Source organism: Lynx canadensis, chromosome A1 (genome assembly GCF_007474595.2).
Source record: "Lynx canadensis isolate LIC74 chromosome A1, mLynCan4.pri.v2, whole genome shotgun sequence".
NCBI classification, from domain to species: Eukaryota; Metazoa; Chordata; class Mammalia; order Carnivora; family Felidae; genus Lynx; species Lynx canadensis.
In genome coordinates this window covers 153,059,041-153,078,465 of record NC_044303.2, presented here as the reverse complement: position 1 = coordinate 153,078,465, position 19,425 = coordinate 153,059,041, and the positions used below count along the sequence as shown (strand labels likewise).

Genomic DNA, 19,425 nt, shown 5'->3' with positions numbered 1-19,425 from the left:
CGACTGCGCCACCCAGGCGCCCCATGTTCACAGTTTTTAAATGTCAAAAACAAAATCAAACATTTAAGTATATCTCCTGTAGGTCTTATTTAGCTGGTAAGAGGTCTCTGGTCTCTGCTCATCTATTTCTCAGCCCACTACAGCGTGGCTTTTTTCAGTGAAATTACTCTCCCAAAAGGTACCAGTTACCAGCTTTGTGACCCAAACAAGTAACTTAACTTGTCCCTGAACCAGTCTTTTGCCTACATCACAGGATGTATGAGAAGTAAGTGAGAAAATATCTATAAGACATAGCACACAGAAATATGCACAAAGCAGTCCATGCATGTTTGTTCCTGCTATGCTTGAACCACACTGCAATCTGGCTTCCTCCATCAAAATGGTACAGCTTTAAACACCTGTTGGGGCGCCTGGGTGGTTAAGCGTCCGACTTCAGCCAGGTCACGATCTCGCGGTCCGTGAGTTCGAGCCCCGCGTCGGGCTCTGGGCTGATGGCTCAGAGCCTGGAGCCTGTTTCCGATTCTGTGTCTCCCTCTCTCTCTGCCCCCTTCCCCGTTCATGCTCTGTCTCTCTCTGTCCCAAAAAAAAATAAATAAACGTTGAAAAAAAATTAAAAAAACAAAACACCTGTGTGCCTCTTTCTCTCTGCCAGTGCACACTCCTCTCCCCTCACTCTCTGAGTTTTAACTCTTTGAAGAAAGTGCCTTCTCAAGCTGTGTGTAGATTTCTTGATGGTAAAACTATCCTAGCTTTCTCCCCACATTTAAGAATATTTTTAAAACATTAAAAATATTTTAAAAATAGTTTTAAAATATTAAAAAATATATTTTTATTCTTGGGGCGCCTGGGTGTCTCAGTTGGTTAAGTGACTGACTTCAACTCAGGTCATGATCTTGCAGTTCACGAGTTCAAACCCCGTGTCAGGCTCTGTGCTGACAGCTCAGAGCCTGAAGCCTGCTTTGGATTCTGTCTCTCTCTGTCTCTCTGCCTCTCCCCCACTTGTACTCTCTTTCTGTCTCAAAAATAAATAAAACATTTAAAAAAATATATGCATATATATATATATATATATATATATAATTCTAGAAAATTTCAATCACATACAAACATAGAAAGAAGAGTATAATCAACCCCTCAGTACACATCCATCCTCAACGATTTTCGACATATGGCCAATTTTGTTTCATCCACACCCTTACCAAATCCCTGCTCTCCCACCATTGCACACAGAGTGGATTATTTGAAGCCAACTATAAATATAACATCATCTCACTTGTAAATACTTCAAAGTTTATACAGTTTTGTAAGGAATGTGTAGGAAACAGAATGGTCTTGTGTAAAGATTCTTAAGGGTGATGGGGGAAGGGAAGGGCAAGGAGGATGGGACACACAAGTAATATGTATTCCTAAAAGATAGGGATTCTGCTCTTTTCAAGTAGAAAATCTCTGAGCCAATACTAAGTAGCTGAACAAAAAACATCTATGGGCAAAATCTGGTCATAAGGCCATAAATTTGCAACCTTATCTATAAATAATAGCTGTGGAGAAGGACAAATAGAAAGGGTTGGATTCATAATAGAGTCAGGTTAAAGGAAGAAATTCTTTCTCCTTTGTTGCATCCACACGACTCCTGAAACAGAATGCTATGGGCACCAGTGACAGTCGCAACAAAGTTTATTACAATGAGAGGCAAGGCCGACCGATCGGGACCAACACTCTTGATAAGAGTGTGGCTCTGAACAGCCGGGGTACAGAGTTTTTAAAGCCGATCACATCGTTTTATCATTATCTGGGAACAGAACAGAGAAACAGTTCCCAGATGAGTTAGAAACAGTTGCCAGATGAGTCAGAAACAGTTATCGAATGAGGTGATTATTTTGGACTTTCTGCCGCTAAGTTGCAACCAGTGGATCTCCTTGACCTTGTCTCTGATGCTCTTTTTTTTGAGCTTTTGTTTCCTTCATTGGTAAAGCCTGATTCACAAGACTATGAAGTATGATTTACAAGAGTAAAAAGCATGGCTGTTATCTTTTGACCTTCATTGTCAGAACAAAGTTGTTATCTTTCAAGCTAAGTGTTAGCCCTACACTACAATTTAACCCTTACACTATTACCAGGTAAATTTCTGAGTTTAGGGAGTTTTCTACCTTGTATTTGTATTTCTCATAGTTAGAAGAAAATTTCAAAATGCATTTTGCATAAATCTTGATTGACAATGGAAATGCTATGACTATTTTATCATATTTGTCTCTAAAGATTTCATTTTATTAGCCATCTATTATACTTCCATCCAGATTACTTCAGCTTAAAATAGATCACTAGTCTTTCGCAGCTATTTAGTAACTAAGAGCAATGAATTAAATTCATACAACAGTTCAGAAAAGTTCACATCACCATCAGTTCAGAACATCTGATTCACCAAGTATAGATTATTTAAAAAGAATGACCAGAAATTAAATATCACAAATAAGATTTTTTGTCACCGTTAAATGTCTGAATTTTAAACAGATTCTTGGGCTGGTGGCTCATATCCATCAGCTTGTTCAACTTTAGCACCAGTCTCACTCCCAGTAGCTTTTCCAAAACTACTACCTTCATCATGAAGCTCCATGAGCTTTCCCAATTCAAAGTTAGGTTTTGTCAGCATTTTTACTTTTCTAATGAAGACATCATGGAGTGGATAAATAGACTGACAAATCTTTTCTATGTCATTCCCGATGCTGTCTGGAATCAATTTATTGACCACTTTTTTCAAGTCATTTGTCTGCACCTCTTGGGTCATGATTTCCATCATCTTTTTCCAAATTTGGTGGATTTGTTGGTGGTGAGCATAACAGGTCTTCCAAATCTGAATGTTGCGTTTAGTAGTAAAAGCAACACAAAAGAGATGAAGCAAATAACCATTGGCAGTCTTGACACTAACAGGAGCTTCAATCATGATCTGACATTTTTTGACCATGGAGCACATTTTGTCATGGGTAAGATCCATGCCACAGAAATTAGGCAGTTTTTGCCTTGAACATCTTCAGTAATTAGCTTGAACTTTCTAAATGCAACTTCATCATTCTGAGATCAGCAAGGCTCACTTCGAAAACATGACCCTTAAGGTCATCAGATGCGATTTTGGTTGCTTGAGTTCTTGTGACTAGTGTTTTTCTGATATTTCTTATATTAAACATAGCTGGCACTTTTACATCACACCAACCTTTCTTTGAAAATGGATCAACCACTTTCTTCTTGGCTCCTTTTTTGCTGCCTTTCATAAGGCGCTTGGTTCTTGCTGACAACCAGGGAGCCAAAAGTGCTATGTCTATTTTAAATTCATCCAATCTGGCTTTGGACATCAGCATTCCATTAAATGTGCCCTTGTTGAAGTTACCAATTTTTCCAAGTCCAACTTAGTTGACTACTTCTTCTTACTTGGTTTCCAGGACAGCATTTTCTCCTGGTTTTCCTTCTACCACACTGGCAATACCATTTTTCATGCCCAGGATTTGGTCTTGCACTTTATTTTTGTTTACACACACTTTTCCTAGTTGATTTTATCTGGTTAAGCGGCTTTAACTGCCATTTAAATACTGATGGCTCTTAAATATATTCCTAGGCTTCACTTTTCTTTGAAGCTTCACACACCCACACACATGTTTACACATACATACATTCTAGAATAACTTTTATTAATATAAAGGATATGTTGCACAAACGTAAATAATAAAATAGATAATATTCCTTGTTGTAAATTCCATATGGCATTTCAGTTTTTGCAGAATTCTTTCATTGATTTTTGCTAAACCTTTGTATCTGTATTTAACTTTTGGTTGCAACTGATGAGTAAGCGAAGATACAATATGAATGTTGGCTAATTCTTTTCATTATGCCAATAAGTGAGATGACAGCTCCATGGATACTAGAATTCCCTCTGTTCCTGGATTATGCCAAGCTTATTTCTATTTCAGGTCTTTTGCATTTCCTCTTCCTCTTCTCTTCTTCAGTTCTTTACAAGACTGGTTTTTTATTCCAGCTCAAGTGTCACAGAGAGGTTTTCCCTGACCGCCTTAACCAAGAAGCTTTTCTTACTTCAGCCACTCTCTATCCCAGTGTTTTCCTTTATATTCTTCATAGGGATTCTGCAGTGATCAGTTCTTAAGAAGCAAAGTTTGTTTCTATATGTATTTACTTATTTGAATGAATGATTCATGCTTATGGCAAAAAAATTCCAAACAGTGAAAAAAAATCTATCCAGGGATTTCCATTCCAGGAAGATTGAGTAGATGCACTTTCCCAATTTATAACTAAAAATTCTGGGCATAATATAAAAAGCAAACATATGAGAAAGCATATCAGCTAAGACTTCAAGATCCAATGAACAAACAACATGGTGATGAGTTCCCTGGGTTTTCTTTTTGCTGAATATATCCCAGAATTGGTGCTAGAGAAGCCAGAAAGCCTGGAAATACCAATGGGCACCTACAGAAAAGGACCCAGCAAAAACTGCTCCTTTGAGCCAAAGGACCAGGAAAATGGCAGCCAACAAAGGCAGAAAGCTTTTGGGAAATAACCAATTTACTATAGAAGAAACTATGGCCCCACCCCCATCCCTGCCAGCAAAAACCAAGTGGAGCCTAGACTTTATCCAATTATAGCTTTATCCTCCTAAAGGCTGCTCTCTCAATAGACAAAATTTGTTAAGATACCCAATGATATAGTTGTCCTCACTTCCTTGGACCCCTCAAAATCACCCAACCCAAGCCGAGTCTTTTCTCATACTCTCTTTTTAAGAGAGTACCCTCATGATGTTTGAAGGAAGAAAAAAAAATAAACAAACAATTAAACGTGGTTCAACTACAGGTATTTTTGGTACTTTTTGGCTGAAGAGGATTAATATTGTAAAGTAGCTGCAATCTCCATTAGTATTATTATTTTTGTTGTTATTTCAAATTCAAATTGATCATATGTTACGTACACTTCTCTGTACTTTTTTTCTCATTTAATGATGCATTCCAAAAATAGTACATGATAGTATCTATAGGTATGTTTTATTCTTTTTAACAGGTTTATAATAATTCCATGCTATGGATGTAAACTAATGTATTTAAACTGTCATCTGGGGGTGCCTGGGTGGCTCAGTCTGTTGAACATCCGACTTCGGCTCAGGTCATAATCTCGCAGTTCATGAGTTTGAGCCCCGCATCGGGCTCTGTGCTGACAGCTCAGAGCCTGGACCTACTTTGGATTCTGTCTCCCTCCCTCTCTGCCCCTCCCCCCACTCACACTCTGTCTCTCTCTCAAAAATAAATAAGCATTAAAAAAATAAATAAACTGTCATCTGTTAATGGACAGTTAGTATTTTTCAAATCTTTCTCTCTTCCTTTTTTTTTGAAAGACAACTTTTATTACTTTTATGTACAGAAGATTCAATAGCGTACACTTAGCCCAGTTTGGTGGCCAGTTTTAGCCTTTGCCTTTTCCAGCTTGGCAATGTCAGCCACTGACTTTGGACCCAGGACACTGCCTCCCCACTGACAGCAGATCTCATCATATCTGTTGTCATAATTGGTCCTGATCGCTTCCACCAGCTTAGCCAGATCTCCTTTGTGTTCAGAGTTAACCTGTGTGAAGATGACAGTGGTGCAGGTCTTCCTGTGGACCAGATACCCCAGCCTGGCCTTCCCCTTGATAATACAGTAGGGAACCCCCATCTTACAATATAGGGCAGGCGGGAAGACAACCATCTCCATGGGATCCACATCATGTGCAATCACTACCAGTTGAGCCTTCTTGTTTTCCACCAAGCCGGTGACAGAATTAGCCCCTAGAACACACAACCAGCTTGCATAAGGACTACACGAGGGATACTTGGTTCACAAGCCTATGACTCAGGGTTAAAAAGCTTGAATTTTACTCTTCACAGTGATTCCATGTGAACCAATCTTTTTCTTTTATAAGCTGTAACGAATAGCTTTGCACATACTTTATGTACAAGTACACCTACAGAGCAATTTTTGAGAAGTAGAAGTGCTTCTCAAGTGTATGTGGATTTAAAATTTTGATACATGTGATCTCCAAAGTTCACCAAAAAGGTTGCCCTAAATTATCTATCAACAATGTTTAGGGAAACCCTGCTCATTCTCCATAGTAAGTTTGTAATTCCAAACTTAGATCTTTGCAAATGTAACAAGTGAAAATTTGTATCTCACTGCAGTGTAAGCACTGACCTTATTTTTAAAGAAGCTGAACAAGTCATATGTTTATAAGCTATTTGTAGATCTTTTTACATGAGCTGTCTTCTCATATACAGATGATGCTTGAACAACACAGGAGTTAGAGGCACCACCATTCCTCCCACTCCCATGCAGGCAAAAATCGGTGTTTAACTATTGGCTCCCCCAAAACTTAACTACTAATCACCTTCTGTTGTCCAGAAACCTTATCAATATAAACTATCTATTAACACATATTTTATATGTTATATGTATTATATACTGTATTCTTATAATAAAGTAAGCTAGAGAAAAGAAAATGTTATTAAAAAACCATAAGGAACAGAAAATACATTTAAGGTATGTACTGTATTTATTTTTAAAAAATCCACATAAAAGTGGACCCCAGAGTTCAAACCTGTGTTATTCAAGGGTCAACAGTATTCTAGGTTCTGTTATAATATAGAAACATAGTATATATTACATAATTCATAACATATAGTACATTAACATTAAAACATATAACATGTTATACAACATGAAATCTTTGATTTTTGTATTGTACATAGTATTTTATAGTCTGTGGAATTTCCACCTGCAGAGTTTATGTATTTCCTTAGCCTATTTTATGAAAACTATTATTGTGATTTTTAGCTTCTTTTATCTACATTCACAAATTTACCTTTAATCTTCAGATATTGACTGGTTTAAGCCTTAAAGATAACTTTTTCAGTGTTTCCTTTCTCTTCTAGTTAGCAGTTCCCACATTTTGTTCTTCAGTCAAAATACTTTTTTCTTTTTGTTTAATAGCCTAATTCATTCTCCCTCCCTCCCTGTTTTCCTTCTCCCCCTCCTCTCTTTCTCTTCATATCTAAGCTGTTGCCACAGTAATCACTTATATAATTAGATGCCCCGATTCTGGGAGGAAGAAGAATTTTTCAGGAACATTATGATTTATTAAAGGAACCATTATTTCCTTCTTCCTCTTGATGTTGTCTGCTTATAGTATGTAGGTGGTAGCTAAAAATAAACCTATTAATTTTCACCTCTACATTGTATTCAGGAGCATGTTTAGTGCCTCATTACTAATGAGAATTCATCAAAAAAAAAAAAACCCAAATCTTTTGTTTTTGACTGTTGTGATAAGGACACTATTTGTATTCAAAGACATCCTATGAATCTATAAACATGAGTATCTAAATACAACATGTTTGATTTTAAAAAATATAAGGCCAGAGAAAGAGGTTATGAAAATTCATCTTTAACCAAAGCTTGCAAAAGCTGGTTACCAGACCATGGCCACCTACTAAATATTTTGATTTGAAGAATAGACCTGAGATTAATAAATCATCTTCAGTTTTATGCAGTGCTTCATAGGAAAGCTATCAATCCATAAAAGTAACTCAAAAGGCTAGAGAGCTTACTTTTAGGTGGAAAGCAGCCTCTTAATAAGGACTTATAGATTCTACTTCATTTTCATTATATTTCCAGCATATTTTTGTTTTGAATATTTTGCTCTTTCCTGTTAGCAGTATTGCAGTCTACCTGTGTTCACTTCTGGAAGCAGGAAGTGTGGATAATCCTAGCCCTAAACGCGACTATAAGCACTATAAAGAATAAAAGGAGTGTAAGGTCCTTAGCTCTGAGCACAGGAGGTATTATTGCTCAGAGGCCAATGCTTTGGAACCCACTCTGGCCCTTCTACACTGCATTCCACATGAAGTGAAGAGTTCCAGGCACCTTAGGAAATATATCCACCTGAAGGATAGCAAAATACGCTACCACAAAATATGCCTTTTTGACATAAAAAGTATTTTGAAGTGAACGCAACTAAGAAGAAACTAAGAAGAACTAAGGGTTCTCTCTACCCTACCCCTTTTCTGCCTAAAGGCAGGATACAAATTCTCCTTTTACCAGAAAAAGACTCTTATTAGCTCAGAGATGGCATTAAAGGAATCTGCAAACAAACCTTATTCCATTAGTTTCCTTCCATATATTCACCTGCCCACAGTTTGCTGCCATTGGAAGCCTAAATTTGCTTTCCACTCTCCTGTCACAAATTTACTGTTTTGTTGAAGATGCCATATAAGCTGGAATTCTTTTTTTTTTCATGTTTAACAATCTTTAATTCAAATATGAAAGTTCAATACAAGCCATTTGTAGGGCTTGGGACTTGTTCTTTTAAAAACAAGAATGGAGGAATGCAACAAAATGATCCTTCCACTTTTTTTGCAGAAACTTTCGAGGAAAGGATAGATCATAGGGCTATAAAGATCCATTCAGTCATACCCACTTTCTCCCCCTACCAAGTCTTTCACCCGTTCCATAATAAGCTGGAATTCTAAGTCACCTCTCTGAGTTACTCGTTTTTCCCTGGGTATCATCCACATATAGAAGAGGTAAACATGTTAATAAAGTTCTGTTTGATTTTCTCTTGTTAATCTGTCTTTTATTACAGTGATCTCAGACAAGAACTCAGAAAGGTAGAGGAAAATTATTTTTCTTCCCTCATAGACCCAAAGCTCATATACTCCTTCTAGACCAAGCTCCAGATACTTGGTCTGGCTCTTCCAACATTCCCAGGATTCAGTGTGGAACACCAAGAATTCAGAATTCTAATTTCAAACCTAAACTTCAGTCATTATGAAGCTATATTTGTCAAAGGAGGAGGACAGAACATATTTTATTTAACAGCTTATTAGCTTGATTTATAACTTTAAAATATTTATACATAAGGTATATGACACCTCATTTGCACTAGCCCCTACAGATGTTAAGGAAGTGCCTAGGTTCCTTATCCTTCACTGGGTTTTTTATTCTGACTCCAGATGATTCTATTTTCCAAGCTCTTTGTGGAGGGTAATTTCCAGCAACTCTTTTTTTTTTTTTTTAACATTCATTTATTTTTGAGACAGAGAGACAGAGCGAGACAGAGCATGAGCGGGGGTGGGGAGTGCAGAGAGAGAAGGAGACAGAATCCAAAGCAGGCTCCAGGCTCTGAGCTGTCAGCACAGAGCCCAATGTGGGGTTCGAACTCACAAACTGAGAGATCATGACCTGAGCCAAAGTCGGACACTTAACCAACTGAGCCACCCAGGAACCCTTAATTTTTTTTTAATGTTTATTTATTTTTGAGACAGACACACACACACACACACACACACACACACACACACAACGTGAGTGGGGGAGGGGCAAAGAGAGAGGAAGACACAGAATATGAAGCAGGCTCCTGGCTCCAAGCTGTCACCACAGAGTTTGATACGGGCTCGAAACCACAAACCGTGACATCATGACCTGAGCCTAAGTCTGATGCTGAACGGACTGAGCCACCCAGGCACCCCTCTACTCCTTTTTAAAGGGGAACTAACATTTATTGATTGTCATATGTGAATACTTTATATACATCAGCTAATTTAATCTTCATAACAACTCTGTGAGTGGAATCCCTATCATAGGGATGAGGAAACTCAAAAGGTAAAGTTGCCGATATTTCAAATCTAATGAAACAGCTGACTGGCCTCATCAAGCCCTCTACTTTACCTCCAGTCATCCTTTCCTCCCAGCTCTTGACTTTTATTGGATGTCCTTACTTCGTATTTTCCTAAGGAGGTGGAGAGAAAGTCTGTGAAAGAACCTAAATTATCTTCTATTTCACAATCATTTAGTTCCTTCACCCTACTTTTCTTTATCTTTCTTCTCTTTAAATAATTCTCCACCTTTGACACCAAGATATCAAGTCTTATCAACTTTCTCTTCTCTTCCCTCAGTCTCATCTTCAACCTTTACCTTTCCACTGGCTTCTCCTCTAATAAAGCATTTCCTATTCTAAAAGAATTTTAAAAACAACCTTCTTTCACTTGTGAATATCTTTATTAATTCCTTAATTTTCTGCTTCTCTTCACAAATTTCTTCAAAGTGAAGTTAATTCTTACTGCTTCATCATTCCTTAACCTTTTACAATCTTGACGATTATCCTTAACTACAAAAATTGCAACCAAATGCCTTGTGAGAACCTAATATTTTTGATGGATAAGTTACCTAGTAAAATGCATAAAGTGCATTAATTTTAAGTATGCAATTAGATGATTTTTACATGTGCATACACCCTTCAAACCACCATGCAGATCAAGATTTGGAACATTTCCAACACACTCTAAAGTTCCATTTTGTTCTTTTTCAATAAATATCACCACTATTACCCCATTTCTGCCTGCCCAGAGGTACCCACTGTTCTGAATTATATAAATATTGATTAGTTCTGCCAGTTGTTGAACTTTATATAAATGGAATCATGTGCAGCATACTCATTTGCATGTATTCTTTTGTATCTAACTCATTTCACTAAAAACAATATCCACGAGTATCAATCTTATTGTTGATGTTACCGTTAATTTTGTGGTTTTTTTTTCTTTATCACTGGTAGTATTCCTTTATATGAGTATACCTCAATTTGTTTCTCCTTTTACATGTTAATGAACATTTGGGATGCTTTCAGTATGGAGTCATTATGAATAAACCTGCAGTGAACATTCTCGTGTAAGTTTTTCTGGGGGAATATACCACTACTTTTGGATTCATACCTACAAATGAAATTGCTGTGTCATAAGGTAACTGAATTTTTAACATTTGTAGAGATAGACACTTACAAACTGATGTATCATTTTACATTCCTATCAGCAATCTTTTAAGAGTTGGTCCACATCTTTTGCCACTATATGATATTGTTAATCTTCTAAAAATTTTTTATTTATTTTAATATTAGCCATTTTGGTGTGTTTGCAGTAACATTCATTGTGGTTTTTTAACTGATAATTCAAATCTTTTATACAATGTTCTTATTAGGCTTTAAGACTTTTTATAATTGATTTGTAACGTTTTATCAGATATATGTGTTATAAATGTTTTCTTACACACTTTCACTTCTTTTCATTATATTTTTTTTAATGTTTATTTTTGAAATAGAAAGAGAAAGAGACAAAGTGCGAGCGGGGAAGGACTGAGAGAGAGGGAGACACAGAATCTGAAGCAGGCTCCAGGCTCTGAGCTGTCAGCACAGAGCCCAACATGGGGCTCGAACCTATGGACTGTGATATCATGACCTGACCTGACATTGGATACTTAACTGAATGAGCCATCCAGACACTCCGTCTTTTTACTTTTCTAGTGGTGTCTTTGATGAGCAGAAATTTTTAATTTTGAGGATGTCAATTTATCAGTTTTTATTTTTATGATTAATGCTTTTTAAGTCCTGTTTAAGAAATCTTATCTGTCTCAAAGTCATGGAGATATTATCCTATGTTTGCTTTTAGAAATTTTAAAAGATTTTCTTTCACATATAATTCTATGATCCATCTCAAGTTAATTTTTGTGTTGGTGAGAGAAAAGAATAATGTTCATTTATTTTTATGTGATATCTATTTATTGCAAGGTCTTTTCCCCATGGACTTGGTGTCTTTATAATTAATCAAATGACTGTATGAATAGGTCTACTCTATTGATACAGTTTTCTATCTTTTCTCCAATGTCATACTCTCTTAATTATTATGTTTTACTAAGTATGAAAACCAGAAGCCTTTCTCAAATCTTAATTCTGCTCATTTTCTGTGCACTACTTAAATTTGCCTACCATTCACATTTTTCACAGGGAATAATAGAGGCATTGGAGTCAGGCAGATTTGTCTTTAAATAGATCCATCACCACATGATGGTGATGTGGGATCGTATAGAAGAAAAACCATCCAAAACTCAGACATGATGCCAAAGGATGGCTGTATGTCATTCTGGAATATTGTTTAATTTAATTTAAGTTATACTCAATGAGAATTTCTCTTGGAGGTTTGTTTACCTTTGTTAGTTGCTACTGATTAGGGCTTAGACTGTGTAAAACATTAACTTGTAGATTTTTGCCCTAGAGAGATGCATATCATGTTTGTTTGGTAGAGAGTGCAACTCCAAAGGCTACAGTTTATTTTGACTTGTATGACATTGTAATTTAGCCAACCTATCTCAGCATGCCTTCAGGACCTACCTAGATATATTCAGTTTTTCTACTTTTTTCTGTGAACTAGCTTTATCATCTGGCTGGGTTCCTCATTAAAAAAGTTAAATAGATCTTAGAAACATATTCATTCTATATTTTTATAATAGTCCTGTGTTTAAATTTTGAAAATTATACTTCGATAATAGTGAGGAGTTAAATATTATTCCAAGGAGTTATATAAACTGGGTGACTGGTAATGGCATTATCCAGGATGCAGAACATATAAGAAGTATTTTAGAAGAAGATAATTATTTTTGTTTTGGTATATTCTTTTCCATATAATGGAAATGCATGACATAAATGGAAGTCTATGTTCATACTGCGAGTAGAGGGTTATCAGAAAAAATGTGAGAAATTTTGGAGTCATCAGTATGTGATTGTTGAAATTTAGTAGGTGAGAGTGCTTAAGAATAGCATGATAGTATTAAGAACATCATTTTGAAAACAAACAAACAAACAAACAAACGGGATGAATAAAAAAAAAGCCATCAAAGAAAACTAGGAAGGAGTAGTAAAAAGTGGTCATGATGGCAATTTTAAGGAGTGGTCAACATGCAGATGCAACCGACGGGACAACAGGATGAGAACTGAAAAGAAGCAATTGAACTAGCAATTAAGAAGTCTTTGGTGAACTAGTAAAAGCACTTCCAGTAGAGAGGTGAATGTAAGTCAGATTTGCTGTGGGTTGAGAGAAAATGAGATATGAGGAAATGGATACTGTGAATATAGATTGGTTCAGGAAGTTTGGCTCCAAAACCTAAATCAGATCATAATAATTCACTGCTTAAAACCTGCTGATGGATTTCCATTACACTTGAAATAAAATTTATCCTTCAACACGAACTACTAGACTCTACATAATTAGGACTCTGTTTATCAATCTGACTTCTTATACCATTCTGCTATTCTCATTATACATCAAACATATTGAAATCTTTCCTGTCCTTGATTATGCCAACCTTGTTCCTAACCTGTGGCTTTTGCACCTTTGTCATTTCCTCTTTTTGGTATATTCTCCCTCCAGAGCTTTGCCAGGCTTATACAACAGTATTGAAGGTATATTGGTCAGATCTCCCTCTGTGTGAGTAGGTCATCAAAGGTCTTCCTTACCAGGTCACTTCTTTACTAGGTCACCAAAGACTTGTTAATTGCTAAGTTCAATTGCTTCTTTTCCGTTCTTATCCTGTTGTTCCCTCAGTTGCACCTGCATGTTGACCACTCCTTAAAATTGCCATCATGACGGCTTTTTACAACCTTTCAGCTGCCATGTTTTCAGACCACTCATACTGCGGCCACATTTCCCCTAGCCTGTGTCTAGCTGGTGACTGAGTACAGAATGGATACTAGAGCTCCACTATTCCTGCCTAACCCAAGACTCCTCTATAGGGCCATTTTTGCTTTGGGGCTCCTCAGTGGCCTGAAATTATCTCACAACTGCATTGTACTGTGAAGCTCTTCCTACCCAGTTCTCCTTCCTTCCCCTTTCTGTTCCCAGGTGTGAGGACAGTATTGTAGTTTGAAGACTCTCCTGCCTTCTGCTTACCACACCTTTATCCTTCACTGATGTTTCCTAGTCTCTTTCATGACTGATCCTATGTTGTCATCTGGAATTCAAAGAACCTAAACTGACACAGCTGTCAGTCATTTAATATCACAGTTCAAAAGTCACTTTATCATGGACCTTCTCAGTTCTGTAGTACTCAACTTGTGGTTAGCTCCTCATTGCCCTGTCTTATTTTCTTCATAGAATTTAACATTGTACCTTTTTTTTTTTTAATTTAATGTTTATTGTTAAGAGAGGCACAGAGAGAGCAGGAGAGGGGCAGAGAGGGAGACACAGAATCTGAAGCAGGCTCCAGGCTCTGAGTTGACAGAGCCCGAAGTGGGGCTCGAACCTATGGACTGGGAGATCATGACCTGAGCCAAAGTTGGACGCTTAATGGACTGAGCCACCCAGGTGCCCCAGTACCTTTGAAGTTTTTAAACTGATTTTTATATGCTAAAGTAAATTACCGACATTTTGAACATTTTACCTCAAACACTTTACTTTGTTCTCTAAAAAGGAGAACATTTTCATAAATGGGCAAGATGTTATTAAAATGCCTGATGAAATTACTAGTAATTTCTTTAGAACATGTAATCTCCTGTCCATATTCAAATTTCCACAATTGTCTCCATAATGCCTTTTACAGCTGCTTTATCCAATGTCTTAATCCAGGACAAGGCATTCTATTTGGAGGTAATGTCCTTTAAGTCTCTTTTAATCTAGGTCAATCCCTTTTTTCATGCACTGACTTGTTGAGGAGAGTGGCCATTTGTCATACAGAATGTGTTACTCTCAGGATTTGTCTGATGCCATGGTACTTTTTTTTTTTTTAAGTGGTTTCTCCATCTCCTAATTTCCTATACATGAGAAATTATGTATTAAGATTTACTTAAAGTCAAGTTAAACATTCTTGGCTAAAAGATTTAAGAGGTTAGGTGGAGTACTTCAGATTGAATTACATAAGCAGACATATAAAATCTGGTATACTCCAAAAAGAGTTGGACTCTTAACGAGCTGAGCCACCCATGTGCCCCTGGAAGTTAACCTTTTTATTTTTGATGTTCTGATGTTTTTATGTTTGAGGCTCAGTCAGTTAACCATCTGACTCTTGGGTTTCCGCTCAGGTCATGATCTCCCAGTTTGTGAGTTCATGCCCCATGTTGGGCTCTGCGCTGACAGTATTGGAGCCTGCTTGGGATTTTCTTTCCCTTCTCTCTCTGCCCCTCCACTGCTCGCTCTGTCTCTCTCAAAATAAGGTTAAAAATATTTTTAAAAAATGAAGTGTCTTACTGATAAGTTGATTCTTTTACCATTTTAGTTTGCTCAGTATGAGGCATGTCCTACCAATCTGAAAACTTGTACTAATTTTTAGGTTCTTAGAATATTTCTTCAGTTACGTTTTTGATATTTTTCTCCCTCTTCTCCATTTGTTGCTGTTTCTGGAATTCTTATTAGTCATATGATGGATCTATTGGGTTAATTCTTCATGTTTTTCCAATTTTTCCATGTTTTTGCCTAAAAGCTTTAAGTTCTGGAATATTTCCTCAGTGAAATCATCTCATCATTCTATTACATTTTTGACTTCATCGATCATATGTTTAACAGGCTTTTATTATTATCAGAATGTTACTGTTTCAGAGTATGCTGTTCTCTAAAACAGTTTTTTCTTGACTACCTCTTAGGAAGCTTAATATTATGAATTTTGATTCCTAAGCTGACTCTGAGTCTTCCTAGATAGTTGTTTTCCTTAGTTTTATCATTCATGCTGCTGATTTTGTTCTTATTTCTGACGGTTTTTGATTCTTCATTCATTATTAAGATTGGGGTTCGAGGTAGACATGAAGAAAATAGTGGGGAGGGGAATCTGGAAGAATTCAAGTGCAGTACTTTTCCTAAAGAGCTTTTAAATTCTGTATTCAGCCCTCTTCTCATTTCCACCCTCTACTGTGCCAGACAACTCTAAGCCTAGCGTCTTTTCTGGACTGTCAGGCAGATCAACTCTCTGTGAAGCTTTAGTCACCTGCAAATTCTGAGGAGTTGCCACTTTGATGGTCTACCTCATTTGTCAACAGGCTTCCATATTGCTTGATCTTTCAGATATTTTTTGAAATACCTATTATGCTAATGGTAGCTCTCCAGATCACTTCAGTATTAGAAATTATTTCTCAGGGTGCCTGTGTGGCTTAGTAGGTTCATGTCTGACTCTTGGTTTTGGCTCAGGTCATGATCTCCCAGTTCATGAGTTCAAGCCATACATCAGGCTCGGTGCTCACAGCACAGAGCTTGCTTGGGATTCTCTCACTCATCCACTGCCCTTCCCGCTCTTGCTAACTCTGCCTGCCTCAAACAAATAAAATAAAACTTAAAAAAAATTATTTCTCAGCTATTGTTTTATTAAAGTTTCAGGAGGAAGACTAAACAAATACTAAGGCTTCTATCTTCTTAAACCACAAGTTCTATCTACTTTTGGTTCTGGCTCTAGATTTATTATTTTGATTACCATAGCAGCAAATACATTTTAATATCCTGTAGAGTGATTTTTCTATTACTATTCTTTTTCACCATTTTGTAACATTTTTTTTTTAATTTTTTTTTCCCAATGTTTTTATTTTTGGGACAGAGAGAGACAGAGCATGAACTGGGGAGGGGCAGAGAGAGAGGGAGACACAGAATCGGAAACAGGCTCCAGGCTCTGAGCCATCAGCCCAGAGCCTGACGCCGGGCTCGAACTCACCGACTGCGAGATCGTGACCTGGCTGAAGTCGGACGCTTAACCGACTGCGCCACCCAGGCGCCCCAACCATTTTGTAACATTTTTATGCAATTTTTGAGATGATCCTTACAAGAACTTTTATTACATTTAAGAAAAAAATTGAGAATTTTCATTTTGATTATATTAAATTTACAGATAAATCTAGAGTATAATCAACATTTTTACAATAATGACTCATCCCATCTAGGAGAAAAGCTTCTGTATAAATTTATTCAAATCTCATATTTTTTAGTAAAATTTTGTGATTTTCTTCCTTCTGATCCTACAGATTTAAGTTTATTGGTAGGAATTTCATAAGGCTATTATTAACTTGCAATTGTTTGTTGATTTTGTAAGTTTTTCTGAAAATCATCTACTTTATTGAATTCTTTTTTCAATTCTAATAGTTTGATACTCTTGGATTTTTCCAGGTAAACATATTATCCACACTTAATGTTAATTTTATATATCACTTCTTTTTCTTGTTTATTATATCATTGATTAGAATTTCAAAGACAGTGTTGCTAACTATTTTAATGGTGTCTGTGGCAGAGTTGCTAATCCCCTAGCTTAGTTTAGTAATAGATGATCTGACCCCTAGTTTTATCAGGGTGCATGGTTTTTCACCTAGAGGTTTTTTTTCTCTTATAGCAAGGAATGGAATTGTCACTAATTCTCACTACTATGCAGAAGTGATGATTAACTTTCCTCTCATTCTGTTAGTAGGATATCCTGTAGCAAACATTTTAGTTTAACATTTAAAAATCTATTTTCCCAAATTATTTGCCCACAAAACTCATTCTTCATGAAATGACCGTAAACATCCCACAAAATTCTAGTGTTTCAGGTACCATGTTTAAGAAACAATAGCCTTTGTCAAGTATGTTGCTCAAGTTAAAAATGTACCTTCTAGAGCTGATTAATATGTATTTTATTAGAAATGGATTCTGAATAGTTTCCCGTGCTTTTTTGGAGGCAATCTCCTTAATGTAGCATTATGATGAATACAGATTTATATTTTGAACTATCTTTGCATTTTTTTAATTAAAAAAAATTTTTTTTAATGTTTTTATTTATTTTTGAGACAGAGAGAGACAGAGCATGAGCAGGGGAGGGGCAGAGAGAGAGGGAGACACAGAATCTGAAGCAGGCTCCAGGCTCTGAGCTGTCAGCACAGCGCCCAACGCGGGGCTCGAACTCACACACCGGGAGATCATGACCTGAGCTGAAGTCGGACGCTCAACCGACTGAGCCACCCAGGCGCCCCTATCTTTGCATTTTAAGAATAAACTGTTTGGTTATAGTGAAATGTTCCTTTAAGACAATACCAAATTGATTTTGCCAACGTCTAAAATTTTTGCACATATGTTCATCAATGAACATCAAATATGAGGTAGGCACACACAATGGTGAGCACCACATACACTCTCACTGTGGGGCATACAGTGATTTTAAATGCTTTTGAGGATGCTATGGGTTGTACTAGCTTCAACACTCAAACTTTTCATCGTGTTTTGAGTTTAAAGCACAATAATTAGCTCCTCACGAATTTTTAACTCGCTCATAACTGAGTGGGCTGGATACCTTTTTATTTTGTGGCATAAATCTTTGGTGGCATCCTATCATTCAGTCCTATCTATACTTACTGACCTAATTCAGTTTTCTACCTTTTTTAAGTTATGTTTTCCTTGAAAAGTGACCATTTCATTTTGATATTTACTGGCAGCATGAAGATGTATCACGTATTTTAATAATTTGTAAACCTCTCTTTTATTTTTAATTTTCTTAAAGTTTAAGTTCCATGCCCAATGTGGGGCTCGAACTCACCAACCCAAGATCAAGAGTCATATGCTCTACAGACTGAGCCAGTCAGGCGCCCCAAACTCCCTTTCAAAGTACCAAAAACCTTTTTAGTGGCAATATTCCCTTTCCATTTAGACTCAAAGGTGATTTATGAAAGTACTTTAAAAGGGTAAGTTTTCTACTTTTGTTTTTTGGGCAGCTATCCTTTAACTTTTAATTTTAATTTTTATTATTTTTTAAAAAGTTTATTGTATTATTTGAGAGAGGAAGAGAGAGAGAATCCCAAGCAGGCTCTATGCTGTAAGCTCAGAGCCCAACTCAAGGCTCCCTCCCACAAACCTTTAGATCATGATCCCAGTCCAAATCAAGAGTCCCACACTTAACCCGCTGAGCTACCCAGAGGCACCTAACCTTTAATTTTTAGAGTTATACTATCATACTAGTTTTACTTGTTCAAATTTAGCTTATCCTTCTAGGCCTAACATATATGTCAAATCCTTCAAGAAGACTTTCTTCTGTCCTATCCTCCTTTAAACACATATATATCTTTCATACATACGCCATAGTGTTTACATATCTTCCCCCTTCCCCTGCTCGACCCCCACATTCAAGCTATTTTACTTCTTTATGAAGTTTACAGTTTAGTTCAGTGCTTTGTGGGTTTTCACAGCAAGATTCCATTGAAGGCAACAAATATTTATTGAGCACCTATGCATCAGGCATTGTATTAGGCACTAGGAATAGCGTCAAATGAAAGATGAAATCCTGCACTTTAAGGAAGTCAGCCTTCCTTAGGAGTGTCGAACAAGTAAACAAATTAATTACCCAAATGACCTTCAAGAAGTTAGTTTTGAAGTGAAGATATATGATAATGTGTATAAGCAGCTTACAACCCTGGAAAATAAAGGACATTATCGAAAAATCAAGGAGAAAGAGAGCTAAGAGAAGGTGAAGTACAGCTTCACCGTAAGTAGCCTAATAATCCAACCCAATAATTACACAAAAATAACCCATAGCAACTGATTTAGAATCACTTGGCCAGTTTGTAAGGAAAAAAGAATGCAGATTCATATCTACTAAA

The 19,425-nt window shown here is 36.7% G+C and overlaps 2 protein-coding genes across 2 annotated transcripts; both read right to left on the bottom strand.

Moving 5' to 3' along the window:
• Positions 1-2,483: 2,483 nt before the first annotated feature.
• On the bottom strand, positions 2,484-3,350 carry LOC115519071 (40S ribosomal protein S3a-like). The gene is given in 3 exon segments (XM_032593950.1): positions 2,484-3,003; positions 3,006-3,071; positions 3,074-3,350. Coding segments are annotated over 3 exon segments (846 nt in total). The 3' UTR covers positions 2,484-2,500.
• Positions 3,351-5,428: 2,078 nt separating this feature from the next.
• LOC115519004 (60S ribosomal protein L7a-like) lies at positions 5,429-9,976 on the bottom strand. Its single transcript, XM_030322703.1, is given in 5 exon segments — positions 5,429-5,450; positions 5,452-5,814; positions 7,840-7,864; positions 8,494-8,573; positions 9,744-9,976. Coding segments are annotated over 5 exon segments (723 nt in total).
• Between the last annotated feature and the right edge of the window lie 9,449 nt (positions 9,977-19,425).